General features: G+C 45.2%; 1 protein-coding gene across 1 annotated transcript in view; it reads left to right on the top strand.

Moving 5' to 3' along the window:
- Window positions 1-20153, top strand: part of MEGF6 (multiple EGF like domains 6) — a 1562146-nt gene that overhangs the window by 449860 nt on the left and 1092133 nt on the right. The window contains exon 4 of the mRNA XM_069610227.1: window positions 19829-19933. Coding sequence (XP_069466328.1) covers window positions 19829-19933 — 105 coding nt within the window. The remainder of the gene's footprint in view (window positions 1-19828; window positions 19934-20153) is intronic.

Genomic DNA, 20153 nt, shown 5'->3' with positions numbered 1-20153 from the left:
TCATTTGGCCATGGACGTCTGCTTGCAATCACAGTAATTTGGTAATATGGGCCTATATACACTGATCTTAACGATACATATGGCGATCCATTTAGGTATGAAATGTACATCACAGTGATATAGTGATATCGTAACCATATTTTTCCTAGTGTACAATGCTATTTGATGCCACTTCCTGTTTTGTCAACAGGTGAAAGGTTGTGTTCCATCGCTTCCTGCGATATCACTTTGGGGTGGGGTCAAATGACATCACTTCCTGTGATGTCATCAGGGGGTCAAGGGTCGTGTGATGTCACTTCCGCTACCCCTGGCATTTTGATGAAATGACGTCCCTGGTTAGGCAATAGCACAAACGTTTTTGTTGTTGTTGCAACAAACAGTTTAGCAATGCCCAAATGGTTTTTTTTTACCCAAAAAGCAGACGGACCGCACTGTCCTGAGAAGGAGCTGTCGATACTGAACTCAGTGAGCAAAAGTGAATTCATGGAGCCTGGTGGAGAGCTGAATCCTTGCTGAATTCTTGCACACTGTGGTGGTAAAGTCTTATAATGCCAAAAAGGGGGTGGGGGGGCGTGTGCATAGTGCTTATGAAACCTGACAAAGCCAGGCTCCAGGAGAAGCCTCTGGGTCGTTTTTGTGAAACCTGATTAAGCCAAGAGGAAAGGGAAGCCTCTGTGAGGTGCTTGTGAATTCATGAAAAAAGCCAAGAGGCATGGAAAGCCTTGGTGAAGTACTTGTGAATCCTGACAAAACGAAGGCGAAGGCAAAGCCTTTTTGAAGTGCTTCTGAATCATTATAAGCCACTGTGAAGCTCTTGTGAACTCTGACTAAGCTTAAAGGCAGGAGAAACCTCTGTGAAACTGGTTATGAATCCTGGCAAATCCAAGCATCAGTAGAACCTTTGTGAAACCGTTTGGAAATCCTGGGAGTTTGGGAATCCTGGGAACGCCAACAGGCAGGAGAAGCGGCTGGTTAGATCTTGTGAATTTTGAGAGAAGTCATTGAAGGTAGCAGGCCTCTAGGAGAGTGCCAATCTTGAGAAGAAAGCAGGGCTTAAATCGAGGTTACACGCAGCTGGCCGACGCTATCCCCGGTATTTTAGATCTCATATGTAAAATAAGAAACTTTGACTGTCTCTTTTGAATTTAGGAGTTTACGGCGACCTGGGGATTTGAACTGCGGTCGCCAGTTTCGCCGGTCGGGCACTTCACCACTGCAACATATAACGTGATGGAAAATAACAAAAAACTACATTTGTCATTTCGGGGCTGCATGTTCCAGGGCAATCATTGCTATTGATTCTTGGTGTTTAAAACATACACACCTTTAAAATTTTCAAACACTATTAGGAGAAAATAGCCTCTCTTGGTTTTTTTGTGTGAGTTGATTTTATGACAATCGTCCTGCATAATTTCATGGTTATGCAAAGTCAATTGAATGGAATTAGCATATTTCACCTTGATATGCTAATTTTCTGTTGGGATGCACGTTTCATGTCCCAACATAGGGAAGAGGTTTACTTTGCGCATGTCGCACTAGACCAATGGTGTGGCTCGGTTAGATATGATGTTGACGCAATGCTGCAATTTAGTTGTGTTCAGTGTAGGTAAATGGATTGGGTAAAATGATAGTATTACTTTGTGTTGGGGTGTGTGGCTAACAGCCATGCAGTGAGGCTCCTCAACTGGAAAGGTTTTGCATGATCCTAAGAATACGATACTGCAAACCACCTGATTTTGAGTGAAATTGCAGGGGAAGGAGGTCCGAGACGGCAGAGAACAACGCCATATGCGCCCCGGCTTTCAATTCCGTCAGCTGAGCAGTGACAAAACAAAGAACGGTTTGCAAAGACCAAAACTTAAATGGCCGCAATGCTCCAGCGGGTTGCCTTAAACCCGGGGACCTGAGACCAGTGAGGGAAACTCCCCACGGTAGGTTGTGGCCATCCCAGAGTCTAACAACTAGGCGCTGCTGAACAGATTGGAGGAGTGCTGGGACCCGTAACACGGAGGAAGCCTCAGTGGGAGGTGACGGGCCGGAGAGCGGAGATCAAGTGAGTGGAGCGGCTTCTCTTTGGTGATTGCCTCAAGCGCTGCAGAGGCATAGCATACCCCCATTGGTAGGCTTTGGAGACACCGCAATACTGGGGGCCCTCAGGGGCTGAATGCTGGTAGTCCCCCTGCCCCTCTCATGAATAGTTGTGGTGCAGGCCTCAGAGAGTCGGCAGGGTCACCACCAAGAAGTCCCCTTGGAACAGCTTTGAGCTGAGGCACGGAGGTTCGATCTGACTGTGCGCCGGCACCCTGATGCATGCAGTGAGTGAAGCAGCAGTGAGGAGATCAGACGGTTGCTCGCTGTGCCTGACACTGGGCACACCATTTGGCCTCCAGAGGGGGAAGACACACCTGATACACCACAGCACTACCACTGCAGCACCATAAGAGCAGACTGCAGGATTTTGGGCCCAGAGCGGATTGCCTACCACTCTTGGTGGCGGTGCGGTCGAGGGTGCCGACTGCACTGCCATTACTGGAATAAGCCTCCATTAGTAAGATCCCACATTGGGCTGCGCGCATGGTCCTGAGATGATGTAAAAGGAGCAGCTGGAGGTACAATGAACCTGGGAGAATTGGTGAACCGCCCGGAATGCTGAGAAGGAGTGGAGGTGCTCTGCGCCGGGCCAGGGAATCTGTGTTGGGCCCAAAATGATCAGGTGAAATCCGCTAATGGCGCACAGCTGTCAGGGCCATGCTGACCTGCACGGCTAGGCAACCTGTGGAGTCCTCGGGAAAGACCCCTGGGGTCAACTGGGTGAAGGACCCCGCTAACTGAGTAAGAGACCAACACCTGGCACCCTGGGGCAGCGCATAGTGACTACACATCATTCAGTGCAGGGAGCACCCACACAGCGACAACACAAGGGAGGGATGCCAGGGTTGCCGAAGAAGCAGAAGCCAACACATTCTAAGGTTCACACTTTGGATTGGGTATTTTCACTCAATCTGAACATTAATATACCAGATATTTCCCCATGCCCTCGGTCTGATCATGTTTTAATCGAGTTCAGGATAGATATCCTGAGCCACTATAAAAAGACCATACCTAAACAAAATTGGATTACCTCCAGAAATGTTAAGAGGATCAACCCAGAATCACTGAGGGACTGGATACCATCCACACCTCGGGAGGACGTGTCACCCCCCAGGAATGTGGAGGATATGACCAATTCCCTATTGGACACCCTCTCCAAAGCTATGGCGATGATAGCCCCTCTAAAAAAACAGAAAGGTTATTAACCACCCTAAAAACATCTGGTTCTCGGACGAGCTGAAGACGTTAACAGTGGATAAAAGGAAACATTCTATCAGTGGAAAACATCTAATGATAAAGATGATAGGATAGCCGATTTGGAGGCGGCCAACAAATTTAAATTGGCCATTATATAAGCAAAAAAAGGAGTCTAATGAAGCACGTATTGGAAATGCTCAACATGACTCTAAAGAAATCTTTGCCATTCTTAAGGAATTGGAGAAAACCGATGTTAAACATCAAGAAACCATCTGTAAAGATCAGGAGTGGTGTACACACATCCAAGAGGCTATGTTAGTTAAGACAGACAAAATTAAAATGGGCATGGCTCAAACCTTAAACACACGTCCCACAGATGCCCCTAAACTCTTATAGGAAAAATACCACCTTGCTTCAGACCATACCTAAGTTCAACTGCAGGAGTATCACAGAAGATGAACTTCGCCTCATTCTTGTAAAATTTAAGCCTATACAGGGGATCTGTTTCCAGCAACAGCCATCAAGGCCTGTTCTGAGTTTCTGATTAGCTCAATCACCAGGATTGTGAACACCTCTTTTAAAGAGGGAAGGGTTGCCACTAGATTGAAGGGTTCCTGGATCACTCCTTTGCTAAAATAAGCAGACCAGGACCCCAAAATTGCTACCAACTATCGTCCAATTTCCAACTCGCCCTTCATTGTAAAGATAATGGATGGAGTGGCCTATGAACAGCTCTTGTGTCACATAAAAGACCACCCTATCCTGAATAATGGCCAGTCTGGGTTTAGACCAGGCTTCAGTACTGAATCTGCGCTGTTGGAATTGAAGTCTAACATGATGACTAACATCAATGAGGATACAACAATGCTGCTCATGCCCCTGGACCTACCAGCCACGTTCGATTTGGTGGATTACCCCCTGCTCCTGAGTAGACTACAGAGTGTAGCCAAATTTAGTCACCAAGCAAGGGATTGGATGCAGTCATTCTTGGGTAACAGGACCATGCAGGTCTGCAGTAAGCAAGCAGAAGCAGACCCGGTTCCTCTTAGCTATGGCGTAACACAGGGTGCATCGTTATCCCCAGTTCTATATAATATGTTTACTGCTCTCTTCTTTATTATGCTAGAGGAGAAAAAGATCTGCTTCCCAAATTATGATGATGACTCGCAATGTCTCATCCCTCTAACTGTTATCTATGAGAAAGATGCCTTAGTAGTATCAGAGGTTTGCAACCTAATTCACGAGTGGATGGAAACGACCGGGCTGGCACCGAATCATGATAAGACTGAGCTCATGATTCTCGGCTCCAAGCCCAGACTCACAAAACTTGAAGCAGATTATGAATCTTTGTGCATTGAGAATCATGACATTTTCACGAAGGCAAAAATAAAAATACTGTGAGTGACTCCAGATCAGACGCTGAGTATGTCCGCCCAGGTCAATAGTCTGGTTTCTTCATTGGTCTATTACATCCGGCTTCTCTCGCACATTCGCCCTTTTTATCCTAAAAGGGATTCGAAACGATAGCCTGAGCTATCATTTCATCAAAAATTGACTACAGTGGTTCCCCGCTTGCAGGGGTAGGAAAATTAGAAATCTCCAAACTGCAAGTGGTTTAAAATAGCAACATTAGAGCGATCATGGGTATCCAAAAGTATGCACATTTGTCGGAGGTGCAAAGAAAACTGAACTGGCTACCTATAGCTGAGAGGATTGAGTTTAGGTTTCTTACTATCACCTACAGATCCCGCAAAGGATCCTTTCCTGACTATATTGCTTGCACACCTATAAGTAAACCGGTTGTGCGTTCCCTTCGCTCAAACAGTGTGTTAATTTTGCACATACCGAAAGCCTCCCTTGAATTGGTAAGAAAGGGGGCCTTCTGGGTGGCTGTTCCTGTAAAATGGAATGCTTTGCCTACAGATTTAAGAAACTGCGTGACCTTAAAGGGTTTAAAAAAACAACTCAAAACGCATTTTTTTAGATAAGGGTAGTCTGTTTAGATAAGGTTAGCTCTTTTTTATCCCTCCGATGGTTGCCTAACATCTACTTTCAGTGCCCGTATGCCTCCGGGACATTGGTAGCGCCATATAAATAACTTAAAAGTAAAGTAAAGAAGGGAGAGCCAGAGAACGTTTCCCTGCAGGAACTGGGAAGCTGAGATATAGGAACACCACACCTCCGAAGTAGCGACACAGGATCGGTCTAAGCATAAATATCCAGATGCCAGACAAGGGTCGAAAAAGGGAAGGGCAGACAGACCATCATACAGGCGTACGCGCACAAGGATGGGAGTAGTACAATGCAGCAAGGAGACCAGGAAGAACCGGCTACGCTGCCGCAGGTGGGACCGCAGGGAGAATGCCCCATAATAGCGGAAATAGCTGCACTAAAAACATAACTGGAACACAAGCTCAATGCAGTGATTGTGGACGTGGATCTGCTTACCAAGACGAACGCGCACTTGCGGACCGATTGAGCACAGCGGAGTGCCGGACAACACAGCAACGATTGCTAGCACTCAGACTCAGGTAATGGACCTGCTCGACCGAGTGAAGATCCTGGAACAATGAGTGGAAGACGCAGAGGGGAGAGCCTGCAGGAACAATGTCAGAATACTCAGACTCCCAGAGGGAGAGGAAGGCAGAGATCCAACAGTTTACATAGAAAAAATGCTTGTGCAGGTTGTGGGTCCATGTATGCTAACACAGGGAGTCACTGTTGAGAGGGCACACAGATCGCTGATGAAGAAACCTCCACTGGGAGACCCTCCGAGACCTTTAATAGCAAAAACCATGAACTACAAGGACAGGGAAAGGATTCTATCTTTTTCCAGAGAAGGGGGAACTATTGCTAGGGGATCCTCAAGGCTGGCGATATATCCTGACTTTACTGCTTTTGTCGAACTGCGAAGAGCGATATTTGGACCAACTAAAGAGCGATTGAGATGGATAAAATTGAAATATATGTTGATTTATCCAGCGAAATTGAAGGTCCTACAGAATGGAAGGTCACACTTTTTTGATACCACCGTAGAGGCGCACTCCTGGATGGACGCGCAGGGGATAGCACTCAACCAGGTATAATGATGAGTCATTGCGGAACGGCATTGCAATGGATCACAGAAGCTGCCTCCTGGTCCTACTCTTTCCCCCTGAAACAGCCTGGATGCAAAGGCGTTAAAGACATTGGAAACAGGAACGCGGGAGTATGCAGAACTGAGACACCAGAACAGAGAGCTGGTGCCCAGCTAGAAGCTGTTGAGGCCATTGCCACATACCGCAGTTGTAATTTAGGATGCCAGGTTTATGGCATCATGCTGCTGAACGTTACCCAAAGGAGGGGTGGCGGGTGCAGGAGAGGAGGCTGAGCCTAAGCAGAAGAATAGCTGCTGGGCTGTTGTTTGAGTTGTGGGGAGGTTTTTGGGGGTGTTTTTATGGTTTGTAGGGAGGGGAGTGGAGATGTAGGGGGGGTTGGAAATGTGTTTGGTTTTGGAGAGGTGACATGTTAGATGACGGGTCGAACTAGGATAGGTGTGTGACTAATAGGCGATATGTGGAAAGGTGCTACATCTGAGCGTTCAGCCCTTTAGTCACGGCAGAAAGTGGAGGCGTCTTGTTCGGTGACATCAAACGCTGAGAGGCAGTGGGGTCACTGTAGTAGAGAAGGCATTTCAAGGGATTGACAGGGTGGTGGGACATGGGACACCCTGAGCTGATCATTGGTGATGCAGGTTGACGGCTTGGGTATCTCCACCTGGAATGTAAGGAGACTCAATAATTATGTCAAAAGATTGCCTCTACATGCATATTTGATCAGGATGAAGATACAGGTTGGCACCTCACAGCAGATAGATAAGTTGCAATGGTTAGGAAATGGGATGGGAAGATTTATGGCTCGCCCTTCTCGGTGTAAGTTAGAGGAGTCCTCATTTGGATTGCCCCCGGTCCTCTTTTCAGCTAATGGAAGTCAAAAGGGATGATGAGGGTAGGATGGTCATGGTACATGGGCTGTGGGAAATCAGGGAAGTTTGTTTTGTGAACACATATGCTCCAAACCATAACACCACAGTGTTCTTTAGGTCATTGTACCTAAGACTGTCTGCATACAGTGCGGCTGCATGGGTCTGGGGCGAAGTCTTTAACTGTACCCTTAACCCATGGCTTGGATAGGTCGGACAATAAATACTGCAAACCGGTACCCCAGCCAGAGCATTGGACTCCTTTCTGCAGGATTTGGAACTAGAGGACATCAGGAGGGAAAGACATGGCAAAGCACTGGGCTATTCATATTTCTCACCCCCCCTAATCCCCCTCAAGCTACACACATGCATTAATTATATGTTTACAGGAAGAGAAACCCAGGGCAAGTTTGAGCATATAGAACATAGGGCCCGGATCCTCTCGGACCATGCCCCACTGATAGCAACATGGCAGGGGGGCACACAGAGACCCCTAATACCTACTTGGCGTCTAAGAGTAGAGGCTCTCCTAGACAAGGGGCCTCATTCCGAGTTTGGCGATAATCAAGGCGTTATTAACGCCATGACTACCTCCAATACCGGTACCGAGTCTGCCCTGGTTCAATGGGGACTTATCGGTCTATTCCAACCTTTGCGGGACTGGTAAGTCCCCATTAAAAAAGCCATTCCCCATTCCTATTTGAGCCCCCATCGGGCTCAATGGGAAGGCGCTAATAACGGTACCACATTTGCGGTATCGTTATTAGCTCGAAAGTCCCTTAACGGGTCCTGTCCTTAAGGAAGGGACCCGCTAAGGGTACTCGGAATAGGGCGCAAAGGGATAACCGGCACCGGTGTCCTTACCGGTCACGGTATCCCTTTGCGTCCACCTCGTAATGAGGCCCAAGGACTTTAATAATTATTTGGGGGGAAGTGGAGGAGTATTTCATTACTATTTCGGGGAGTGTAGAGAAGGGGGGCACTATCTTGAACACCTTTAGAAGGGGATGCAGAGGGAATGGGATTCTAAATACAGTATACAACGTGTCAGACGGGGGCCATATGATCTCTAGTTTGTATGACCTGTTCCTGAACGGGATCAGTGCTGTGGAAATGGCGGTTCGTGAGAAGTGGGCAGCAGATTTGGAGAGTGCTTTCACAGATGCAGAATAGAAAAGGGTGCTCCTGTACACTAAAAAAGTTTAAATAAATGCCAGATTTAAGCTCACCCAACTGTATATCACACATAGGGCATATCTGACTCCTTCACCGACTGTCGTGTATAGGGAGAAAAGGGGAACATGCCTGCCCGAGGTGTGCCCAAGAGGGGCGAACATGATGCACATGATTTGGACATGCCCAGTGATCGTAGAATTTTGGAGAAAGTTGGTGGATAGGGCAGCAAGGGGCGGGATCCAGATGCAGTCATGGCCCCCAGAGCTTTGCTTCCTGGAGCTGTTCTCAAGGGAAAGGAAAGACACCACTCACCTCTCCAGAATGAAAGACATAATCTGTGTATTAGCCAAGTGCAGAATTGCAATGGCCTGGAAGTCAACATAGGGGCCCAAAATTGAGACTTGGTGGGCAGACTTAAAGAGATTGTCACCGGCACAGACCGTAGTATGGCACAGGGCATTGCAAAAAGGGACACAAGAGTGGAGCATGGGTATCACAGCCTGGAATTAACTGACGCAGGTATTGTTTAACTTGGGGACGGAAGGAATATATGAAGAGACGCATTAGATGAACCTCTGCGGAAAATTGTAGATGAGACCATTAGGGGATGGGACAGTGCGGGAATGGAAGGTGCTATGACAACTCAGGCAGGAGGGTTCCATGTAATAATGTCACCACAAAAATCTCACCATACAAAAATATCGCCGAAAAATGGCCGTTTTTTGTGGCGACATTATTGCATGGAACATGCAGCGGACACCCCCGCAACCCCCACATTTTTTATTTTTGTTTTTATTTAAAAAAATAAAAAATAAATGTTTGTTGTTTTTTTTTTGCCCCTGTCCCCATATATATGGTCACCCAAATAATATCGCCACAACCTTTTCCCGGCGATATTATTTACAGCGACCATATATATGGGGATAATATTACCTGATACCGGCAGGAGGGTGTGTGTGGAGTGAGTAAGGGTGGGAGCCAGGAATGGTATTGATCTGATGAATATCCATGTGATTGTAATGAAGTAGTGAACACCATCTGGTTACATTTGTATGCTTTTTTGTTGTTTTGAAATTAAAAAAATGCATTTTAAAAAAGTATTACTTTGTGTTTAGTTTGGATAGATTGTAGATTTGCATCGTCTAGCAACATAATAGAAATTGTGGCGATACAATGTAATTGTGCAATGTACAAGGTGTAGTGCTTAGAGTGGGAACCAAGGAGCTTTATGCATAGGAGAAAGAAAAGTCTGTGATGGGAAAGCCACTGTGAGGGGTGCGTTAGTCCTGAACAATTTACATGGGGGAATTCGATAAGGGTTCAGACGGGAGGCATTTCCTGGGATATTAGTGGAATATGGGGTTCATTGCGAGAACATGGAAATATCGCAGATCACCATTGCCCGATAGCTGGGTTTTGTGTAGGCTGCAGAGAGTTTGGTTTGCAGAGGTGAACTTACTTTGCATGGTCTGATGGGTTGTATGACCAGGTCAAGGAAGGAGGAATGAAGCAAACCACATTTGGGCAGCTGGTGATTGCATCAAATGGCTATTTGAGCATAAACAAAGTGACTTTGGGTTGTAGATTGATGACTAGATGGGTTTGTGGCTATGGGGAACATATCTTCCTGGGTGCACGAAGTCTTGTTAAGTCTGGCCAAATGGTCAGTCGAATTGGGGTTAGTTAATAAAACACATGGAAGAGGTGCTGGACGGAAAGAGTTTACTGGTGTTTTATGGGATTTGTTTGGGCTATTAGGAAGATAAACAGGAAATGTGCTAGAGGCTGTAGGATCTGAGATGGTAGTCACTAATAAGATAACGTGAAGGAATGCAGAAAGAATAACATGGAACATCAGCACGTCCGGGATGATAAGATATTTATTGCTTGTTGTTTGTTTCTCCCCCTTCTCTTGTTTGAAGTGTTCTTGTAAAAGCCTTGCACATCACATACTGGGTTAAAGGTTTCCTACCAAATGGGACGAGTAATACATTGAATTGTTTTTAGATAATAAGGAGAGTAGGTTTAGAATGTCATGACTGATTATGGAAAAATGCAAGTGGGAAAGGGGATTGTGTTTTGTCAATGTGTCCAATGGGCTTTGAAAACATAGGGGGATTGAATTCCTTGTAAAGCGTTAGCCAATGGGATTTTTAGGGATGACTTTGAAACAAAATATGTGTGATTATGTAAATTATTCAAATGTGTATAAAAGCTGCAACTTTGTTGAGCAATTGAAGGAACTGTTTGTTTTTAGCTTCTTGAGGCTGACTAACCCCTTCCGGCCATCAGCATGCAATAAACTTGTGCTTCTGACAAAGTGCATTCCATTGAAGCTGTTTTTTCAAATTTGATTTTGGAGTCACATTCTTACATCCCCTCACTTTTTGGCGCGGGCTTGACCCCTGAAAGCCTAACAGTTCATGACTCTGAAAAACATTTGACCCTGAAATGTGATACAGAGTTTGATGACAAACCTGTGAGAAGCTGATAGTTGTGAGAATGAGAACAGAGGTTAATAATCTACCTGCGAGAGGCTACCATCCAATCCTGGGCAGGAATACAACTGTCACTGACAAATAACCCCAACATTGTTAAACCTGAGAAGAAGCACAAGCATTTCAGTATAGGAGTGGGATGACTCTGATTGCCAATTCTGAGAAGGGGGTGCAGAGGTTAATGCTAATTCTTTGGGAAATAGAACTGATATATTTATCTCATTTCTCAAATAAATACAAGATTTTTCCAAACAACATCCTGGTACATTTGTCCATTTACATCTGTTTGTTACAGCACACCGAATACTGACTTTACCATGTGTTCTAGAGTTCAGGTTAACGTCAAAGACTGTATTAATTAAGATGTTTATAATAGATGGGTTACATACTTGTCCTTTTCCTTATTTTAAGACTAACATATGCATTTCTCCTGTAGTTGCACACAGTGCTAAGAACCAAATAAACTCACTGATATTCTACATGGCCGCATGGGGATCAGCGATAACGTCCTCAGCTGGTTCATATCCTGAATTAGTAACTGCCCCCGATTTGTCAAAGTGGATTCCTACAGATCACCAACCCTACCAGACCTGCAGGGATCCATCTTCTCCCCCATGATCATCAACTTTTACATGGAACCACTCTGCACCCTCAGTGCTGCACCAAACATCCTCATCCGCCAATACACAGAGGACATGCAGGTCTATCTCAAAATATCCTCCAGGGAAGATATGCACAGGCTCATGGCCTGCCTCACATTGATCCAGTCCTGAATGTCCAGTGCTTCCCTGAAGCTAATTCCTACTTCTTGCCAACAACACCAAGCAGCTTGACATCCAGATCTGGCTCCCTGCTATGAACCTTTGCATCCCAGCTATCCACCTGCACAAAGTCCCTTGGGTTTGACATTGACAGACATGTCTCCTTCAAAGAGCACATAGCGAGTGGGGCGGGTCCGAAGACGAGCACTCTGAGGACATTTTCAAGATGTGTTTATTAAAGAATGTGAATGAGGCCTAACTTTCTCTATCGCTATGGGGTATTCCCTACCTATCTTACTAAGATACATGTCAGTCATCAGTGAGTGTCCAAAGGAATAAGTCTGCTGTTCAAAACAAATCCTAACTGACCCTACCACTATTTTAACCAACTAACGTCAGGAGAATGACTCCCTTCTCCTGATGATTGCGTTTTGCACTTGTCTTCTTTTCTTTAGAGTTCTTGCTAATATCCAATTCTTACATAGTATCTTGTTATTATCTGTATCAGTTCATGTAGCTCCCCAAGGGACTACTGGCTTTTCTCTCCTCTTCAGTGTGGGGTTTCCTTGACCTTTGTTGAATCCTTGGATCTGTGTTAAAAGGTTCTGAGTAATCTTGTAGAGTGTATTTTCCTTTGGGTGTTTTGCTTTCTGGGCAGTTATAGTTAGCCTTTTCCCGGTATGGCCTGTCTTGTTAACTTTACTTTGTATAATTTTTTCTCTCGAGTTTTTCTCAGTGCCATGATGCCGGTGCCGGTGTAGGTGTGCTTTATAAAAAATACTTAATATAACATAACATAACATACTGTTTATCCTAAGGGCTTCCCTGGCCTTCAGTTCACAGTATTCTCTCTCTGCTATGTTCCACTCTTTGCTTCTTGGATGATGGGTTACTTTCCCCTCTTCCCAGGGTAGTGATAGACAAATTCTATTGACCTCCCTCTTCTGGGTTTCTATGATTCTCTTTATCACATTAATACGGTTCAATGTCATCAACTTTGTTTTCAGGTTTTTATCACTTGTACTGGAACAAGTCTTTCTGATTATATAACGAGTCCCTCTCGGCTTCCCAGTCTTTCCATTCTCCCCATTACCTTCAATATTGCAGGGGAACGTCTCTGGGGCTGTAGATGCTTGGGACCTTCTCCTTCCTTTAATTTCCCTGTCGGCTAGCTTTGCGTGGTATCCACTTCTTGCAACTATCTCTCTCTCTCTCTCTGTATCTCGATACTGCTATGGTTACATAACCCGTTTGCTGCTTCTTCCCTAGGGTGGTATCGGCATCGTTGGATGGGCAGCCTGTCCACCACGATTGCTTCATGGTCACCCAACCACAGAGTTTTGCACTCCAGCTGTCTTGGCATCTCGCTTCTGGCAGATGCCGAATTTCCAGCATTTCCTTCTCCTGTTCAGAGCAGTTCTGAACGTTGCAGGCTTCACGACTCACTTAAGCGCTGCATGTTTCTGGTGTTCTGCTTCCAGCGGACCTCCCCTGCCTGCGTGTGCATTTCTCTCTCTCTCTTTCATTCAGCATTTCCTCCAGCTTCAACATGCTTGTCGAGGTTGATTGGAGATTTTTGTTTAAATAGACAGTTTCCGTTTCTTTCTGGTAATGTTATAAGTATATTTTCTCTACAGCAACGTCTTGGAACTTGCAATTATCTTGCTTATTAGATAGACCCATAAATGCCATCATGTGGAGTGGGTTAGGAATTCCTCACAGAACCGGGAGTCCTTGTTCCCTAAGGGGCAGTCTCTCCTGGTGAGGTCCTACTTGCCTCGACCCCTAGGGAGGGTGTTGTGGAGTGGGCATCCCTCCCTAGCTTTACAAGGGGAGGGGCTCCCCCTTGGGGGAAAGAGCCAAAATTCCTTAAATACATCACAGAAGGAAGACACAAATGTCTTGGCACCAACTTTCTTTGCTGCAGAAAACCAAGCCCTTCATCCCAGAACAAATCTTCAGAACTGCTGTCCAAGCCTTGGTCCTCTCTGACCTGGGTCGTGGCAGTATCCTTCTGGAAGGCCTTTCCGGTAACTACCCAGGCACCCCTGAGATGTGTCCTACATGATGCAACACGACTCACCAAAGCCGTCCACAAATTCCACCACATCACCCTGACACTCATTGAACTGCACTGGCTCCGGCTGCAAGCATGCATCATTCTCAAATCCTGCCGCAAGGCTATAACGCTGTCTCCCTGAAGTTCTCAAGATAACTTGTATCTCCAGAATTCTATGATTTACCAGAAGTAAGGACATGTGCAGAATTGAACTCCACCCGTGTAGGAAAGTAAGAACCAGAAGACAGGCATTCTCTGTCTTCATCCGAGACTCTGGAATCTCCTTCCCATCAACACCAGATTCACCCCCTCACTTCTACATGTCAGTAGTAAGGAGCTAAAGATCCTTCTCTTCAATGAATTGCTCCTCCCAAACACCCAGCTTAACACACCCTCGGCTCTCCACATAACCTGAGACTGGGTGATCTGCTCCCCCTATTTTCTCCCCTGGTTGCTTTTAGATCCCTTGCTGCCAAATTGCCTGCCCTTCCCCTACTCCTTTGTTAGCCAGCCGCTCTCTTGTATCTCTACTTTCCTGGCCGTGTAATTTCCCCTATGACTTGTAAAGCGCTCTGTTGCTTTCCGATGCTAGTTCAGCGCTCAATACATACCCTGGTAATAATAACAACCAAATGTGAATCATTTCAATATTCCAACATACACTATGCCACGCCCCCCTCACCCCGACGTTCTCTTCCTTTCTTCTTGCTGCTCCCAGCATATGTTTAGCCCTCCATACACCCCTCATGACATATTCTAGGACGGGTGTATTTATAATAAACAAATTCCAGTCCATCTCAGGAGAGGATTGGGTATGTGGTGATGTGTGCAAGGTTGTATGTTAATTGGACCTGAACTGGATTGAATAAGGATGGACCAGTGGGTGGTCTCCCAGTCTTCAATTATCTGCGCTACTGAAACCTGTAAAATATATATGAATGAAGCTACGGGTTTTCTATATTCTGGTCTTGCATTACCTATGCTTGCTGTGAGATTATCTTTAAATTAACAACCTCATTTTGGGGACTTAACTGTAAAAAGAAACACACATGGAAATTAATACTTGGAGGAGCCTGATTCACAAAAGCTTTCTTTGATGGTGAAATCCCATTGAAAAATGCTTTGCTGAAGGGGTGGGGGGGCTAAGGGAGCTATAGCCTCGGGTCTTTTGGTTATAGCCCTGGATAGAAGCTCAGGTGCTACAACCAAAATGCCAGCTAGCCCAGAGTCCCACCAGTCCCGACATTAGCTTAGCCCCTGATCTTTTCCCGACCTAGCAACACCCCTGTTTGTGAGTAATGCCCTTATTGTTTATTGACTGCTAGAAAAAACAAGGATTCAAAATGAATGAGCATAACAAAGCTATTTTTTGTATAGGGGGCTATGTGGATGAGGACAAGGGCAATTGAGCCAACATACAAATTCCACGAATAGCTACCCTGCTTTTACACATTAAGGTTGTGGGAACCCGCCAGTCAAACTGTATAAATCTGCATAGAACTAATTAGGCAGTAGAACACCAGGGCAGTGAAAGAATATTCATATTTTAATTAATAAACACTTATATAAATCACATTAAAAAAGTAGTAAAATGATACACAAAGAAAGTATTGTATCTAGAAAACATGTCCAACTGATGTTTCACTACACTTCAGGCCAGACTGCCTATGTGGTCACTCCATCTCCTCATCTCTGTCTGCTAACAGCTTCAGCTTCCACATCTCATCCAAGATCTCTAAGATCACAACACCCAAACCACCCTCCACTGTTTCCCACCACCTACATTGCTCTCTGCTAAATCCCACCACTACTCTCTCCTCTCTTGGCTCCTACCCTCCTCAGTTGCCGAACTAGCATCTTTTCTTAAAAAAAACAATTCTTTGTGGTTCCTTTTGCTCCTCAAACCAACAACATACTGGTAACTCTTCTGCTCCTCCCTCTTTAACATTTCTCTTAAAACCAGGATATTTCCTGACTGTTTCAGAACAGTACTATATATTCTCAAACACACTGCTGCAGCTATAAACCTTGTGAATTATTTCAAAAAAAGATAGCAGGCGCTCCTTGCCAGAAAGAACATGGCATGATAACCTGTCCACGTCTGGTTGCCCCCAGGTAACTCTGATCTCAGAACAGGTTATCATGCTATGTTCTTTCTGGAGAGGAGCGCCTGCTACCTTTTTTTGAAATATTTGGAAGGAACTTGGGGTTGGTCACCCTGAGTTACCTGGGGGCAACCACACGTGGACTCCCTGCTCACTGTGCTCAGAGAGGCACAGCTTCACCTCACTGATGAGGACCAACAAGGCTGAAACACGTGTATGGGGTTGCTGTTGGTACTCTTGTTCAGAGAGGAATTTCCATAGCATTTCGGTGCTGGACTGCCCATGTGCACGGGACAAAGACTGATATGCAAATGGATATATTTCCCATCTGTAAAAGGTACAGTGAGCAAAAAGCGTATGCTGCAAACTCTCATCTCAGAACAGGTTATCATGCCATGTTCTTTCTTGAGAGGAGCGCCTGCTACCTTTTTTTGAAATACTTGTTAATTATTTACCTGTGTCCCTCATCCCCAACTATCATAGTACCTGAGCGAGTGGCCTGTAACCAGGTCATCAGCTACCTTGAAGTCAATGATCTCTATCACTCCCCTGCAAATTAATTTCTGCAGCCGTCAAGTCACAGAAATGGCACTGAATCACTTCTATAACTTTCTTCCCACCACCCATCACTCTAAACTCTCCCCATCCTTTTTGATATTTTAGCATTCTTTAATACTGTTGACCACCCAGCTCTCCTCATCCTCTCTCACCATGCCATTCGAGACGCTGCAATTGCCTGATTGCCTCTTGTCCTTCTGTGCGCTCATTCGCCATCTCCTGGACCATAAACCCGTCTGATCCCACCTGTCTTCCAGTGGGAGTTCCCAAATGGTTCCTCACTGACTCACTACGTTTTACCCTCTACCCTGCTCATCTCCTTTACTGGGTTCTCCTATCAATGCCAATATTTAGATCATCTTCTCTTTTCTATCCTTCGCCTCTGTGCTCTCCTCTCAAATGACCAATTGTCTGTCGGTCATCCTCCACTGGATGGCACCTTTTCTGTCTTCTGCTTAACTCCATCATCTACCTCATAGCACATCAAGCTCCACCCACCTTTCCTGCTGACCTTCTCACTCCTTCAAAGCTTGCAATCTTGGGATTCCCTTCAAGAGCAATCTCAGACTTCACCAATGTACCACCTCCACTGTTACGGGCACAGTTGTGATATGTTTGATCCGACTGTGTAGAGAGAACAATGCAGCTCCTACAAGTAACTAATCATAGTCTTTTTTTAGCCAATAATGATGAATATCAGTTCCTGCTTCTTGCAATGTGTGACCCTGATTTGGTATTAATTTAGGAGCACCCATAAAAATGAATCAGAATGAAGGGAATATTTAATATCCCACAGAGGGGAAAAGCTGTTTTACCACATTCCTGAAAAATAAAATATATGTGGTGGATCTAGTTAGACCACACCTTATCCCACCACCCAAATGGTGCACCTCCATCCAATCCACCTACCACATAATATTCTCGGCCAAGTGACTTGATACTAGGATCTTGGGTTTTGCACTAAATAAAAAAATATGTAAAAAAGATATTGTTATTAAAAAAAACATAAGACATGTCAATAACATTGGAATATGTGATTGGAAAACTGGTACATGGTGAAGAAAAAATAATATTGTATGTATTTATTTGTAATAACACCTATGCACTGTCAGATTGTCATAAACAAAAAGCTGGAAAAAAACAAGCCTTCTGTAATACGGGTTGTTTCAGGAGTGATACAAATAAGAGGAATGCAGTGATAACAAAACATGAGATGTTTAGCATTTTTGCCCACAATACTGGTGCACACTCATGTTGTCAGTTTGAGATCTATGGCTGCAAGAAGGCCAAATGAGAATGATCCTATAGCAGAGGGGCTGCCCAATCGCCATTTCCATGTGAAGCTCACTCACATTTATTTAGTTTAATTGTAGGCCCCCGGCTAATGCAATGTAACAGGGAGTAGACCATATCCTGCATATGCCGAAAAAATGTGGCTCTGAACTACATCTTCCTTGCATATCTTTTTCGTGTGGGGCAATGGACATTCTTACTGCAAAACATGCGAAAGACTGTCTGACTTAAGTCTCACTTTATAGACACACACTGAGAATTCAAGACTTCTTGCCTGACCAGTAAGTCTCTACACCTATGCGCTACCCCCAACATAGTTGACAACAACCTCACCATCTCTGTTGATTCCCAAGCTCAATGCAACACAACAAAGATGGCCTCAAGCAGTGAAATTTGGCAGATATAAAAAAATCTCAAATTATCTTAGGTGCCCCCAAATATTTGGCAAACAGCCTGAACATCTCCATTTGCTTTCCTTCTCTTTGTAATAAAGGTGATTGCTTGAGCAGGAACCTTTCACAGACCATAAAACACATACTCTAAGATTCCAGCCCTCTGCCCCATCATCTGTTCAGCACACCACCTCCCTCGTCTTCCAGAGGGAAGTGAAAGCCACCTGCAGAAAGACACCTCACAAAATGGGCTTAATCCGAGATATCATGGACATTGACGATGAAACAAACCCCAAAACAAAGGAGGCATCCCCTTCGGGAGATCACAAATCACTAACATCTCACCTAGCAGGTAAAGTTCCACTCTCACCCCCACTCACAGCAAGCAACGTGCACAGCACACCCTCACACCAAAGGCACACAAGGGCAAAACCTGTTATTTATGGACATGTCGCTCATGTCCTCTACTGTGGATAAAAACATCTCCTTCAGCCTACCTGGACTCCAGGATACATAGCCAGGCCTGAACACACGCGGTTAGCCGTGGAGACCTCTGGCTATGATTGCAGTGTTACTTATTTACTTAATTGTTTTTCATCACACGATTAATACCTGAGTTCAGTTTCTGATGCAAACCTTTGTTGCTCTGCGTGGTTTTATTTCCGAGACAAGCACGTTGCCCCTGTGCTATCCTCTGTTCATTTCAGGTGTGGCAAGCTTCGCTCTGACCTTTCCCTGCTCCACACCCTGCCAGACTATTGCATGTCATCCACTGTCACAGGTATTTGCAATATGCTACTTAGTCATAGGAATATCAGAAAACCCTGCATACAATTCCATTTTCAATAGCACTGCCCCTACACCACACTCTCAACATGAGCAACCTCCAATGCACACTGCTAATCCTTTGTATAGCGCTAATAGCCCCCCTACCCCCTCCTCCCCCCGTGGCTTTCCTCAATGAATACACCCCTAACTCTCTCGGATCCCTAACACAATCACTGCCATCTATGAAGTTTTAATGCCTTTCTGGGGCTAGTTTGCACTCAGTAGAACTGTGTAAATAAATAAATGCTAATTGATAGCATGCTACGTGTTTGAGATCCTTTTTAGGTCTGGCTGGAGAGAGCTATAGCTCGGACCCAAGTGTCTATCAGCTCCTCTGTCATCGAGAACTAGTGCATACATAATGGAGAACTTTCTATTGTTGTGGCAGCCATTTTCTAGAGGCTAGTAGAACTGTTTACATTGGGAAGGGAGCTGTTCAATGTTATTTTGAAGATCTTGCTTTATTCCCATAGCGCTTGGTACATTCATTGGTTTTTTACCTTTGTGCCACCTTACATTGTGCTCCTTCATTTTGTTTTTTATCATTATTATGAATAATGTCTATGGATGCAACTGTTCCTGTCATTAATGAATGTGGCCAGGATGGATAAGGGTCCTTGTACCTAAACCTTGTCAACGCTCCCAATCAACATGGTGCCCATGAGAGCAAGCTTTGCCAAAGACCATAGGGTTGGCTTTGCAAATGTAGAAAGTAAGATATTTTTGTGAAGCCCCAAAATACCCTTCACTTCTGTAGTAAGGCCTGGCCAATTGGATTTGCCTGGTGTTATTTGTTTATTTTACAGTACTGACACCTGAGTTTGATGCAGACCCTCTATTTGTGGGCAAATTAAGTAAAGTTCCTTTAACATGTGTCTTTGCTCATGTGTGTTGTTCTTCTCCTTGCAGCGGCCTGCAGCAATGGCGTGTGCTTCAACGGAGGAGAGTGCCTGGATGGGTCTTCCCAGCTGTGCCACTGCCCTTCTGGCTTCCAAGGGCCCAGATGCCAGTACGGTGAGCAACATTTCCTGTTCCACGCTTAACTTTCTCTCCACAGGCCGGTAGGGAGGATGGGAAAAGGCCTAAGTGCATTCCCAGTGCTCCATTACTAACCTTTGCGTGTCTACCACTGGCCCCTTCTCTACCCTTTGACCTGTTCATGCTGCGTGCAGAGTTCAAAGTTCAAACCGTCTATCACAGGCGTCTGTCAGGCACTCATGCTTACACTTTGGGC

Source organism: Ambystoma mexicanum, chromosome 8, assembly GCF_040938575.1.
Source record: "Ambystoma mexicanum isolate Mex_15411 chromosome 8, UKY_AmexF1_1, whole genome shotgun sequence".
In the NCBI taxonomy this organism is placed as follows: domain Eukaryota; kingdom Metazoa; phylum Chordata; class Amphibia; order Caudata; family Ambystomatidae; genus Ambystoma; species Ambystoma mexicanum.
This window is presented reverse-complemented; position numbering and strand designations above follow the sequence as displayed.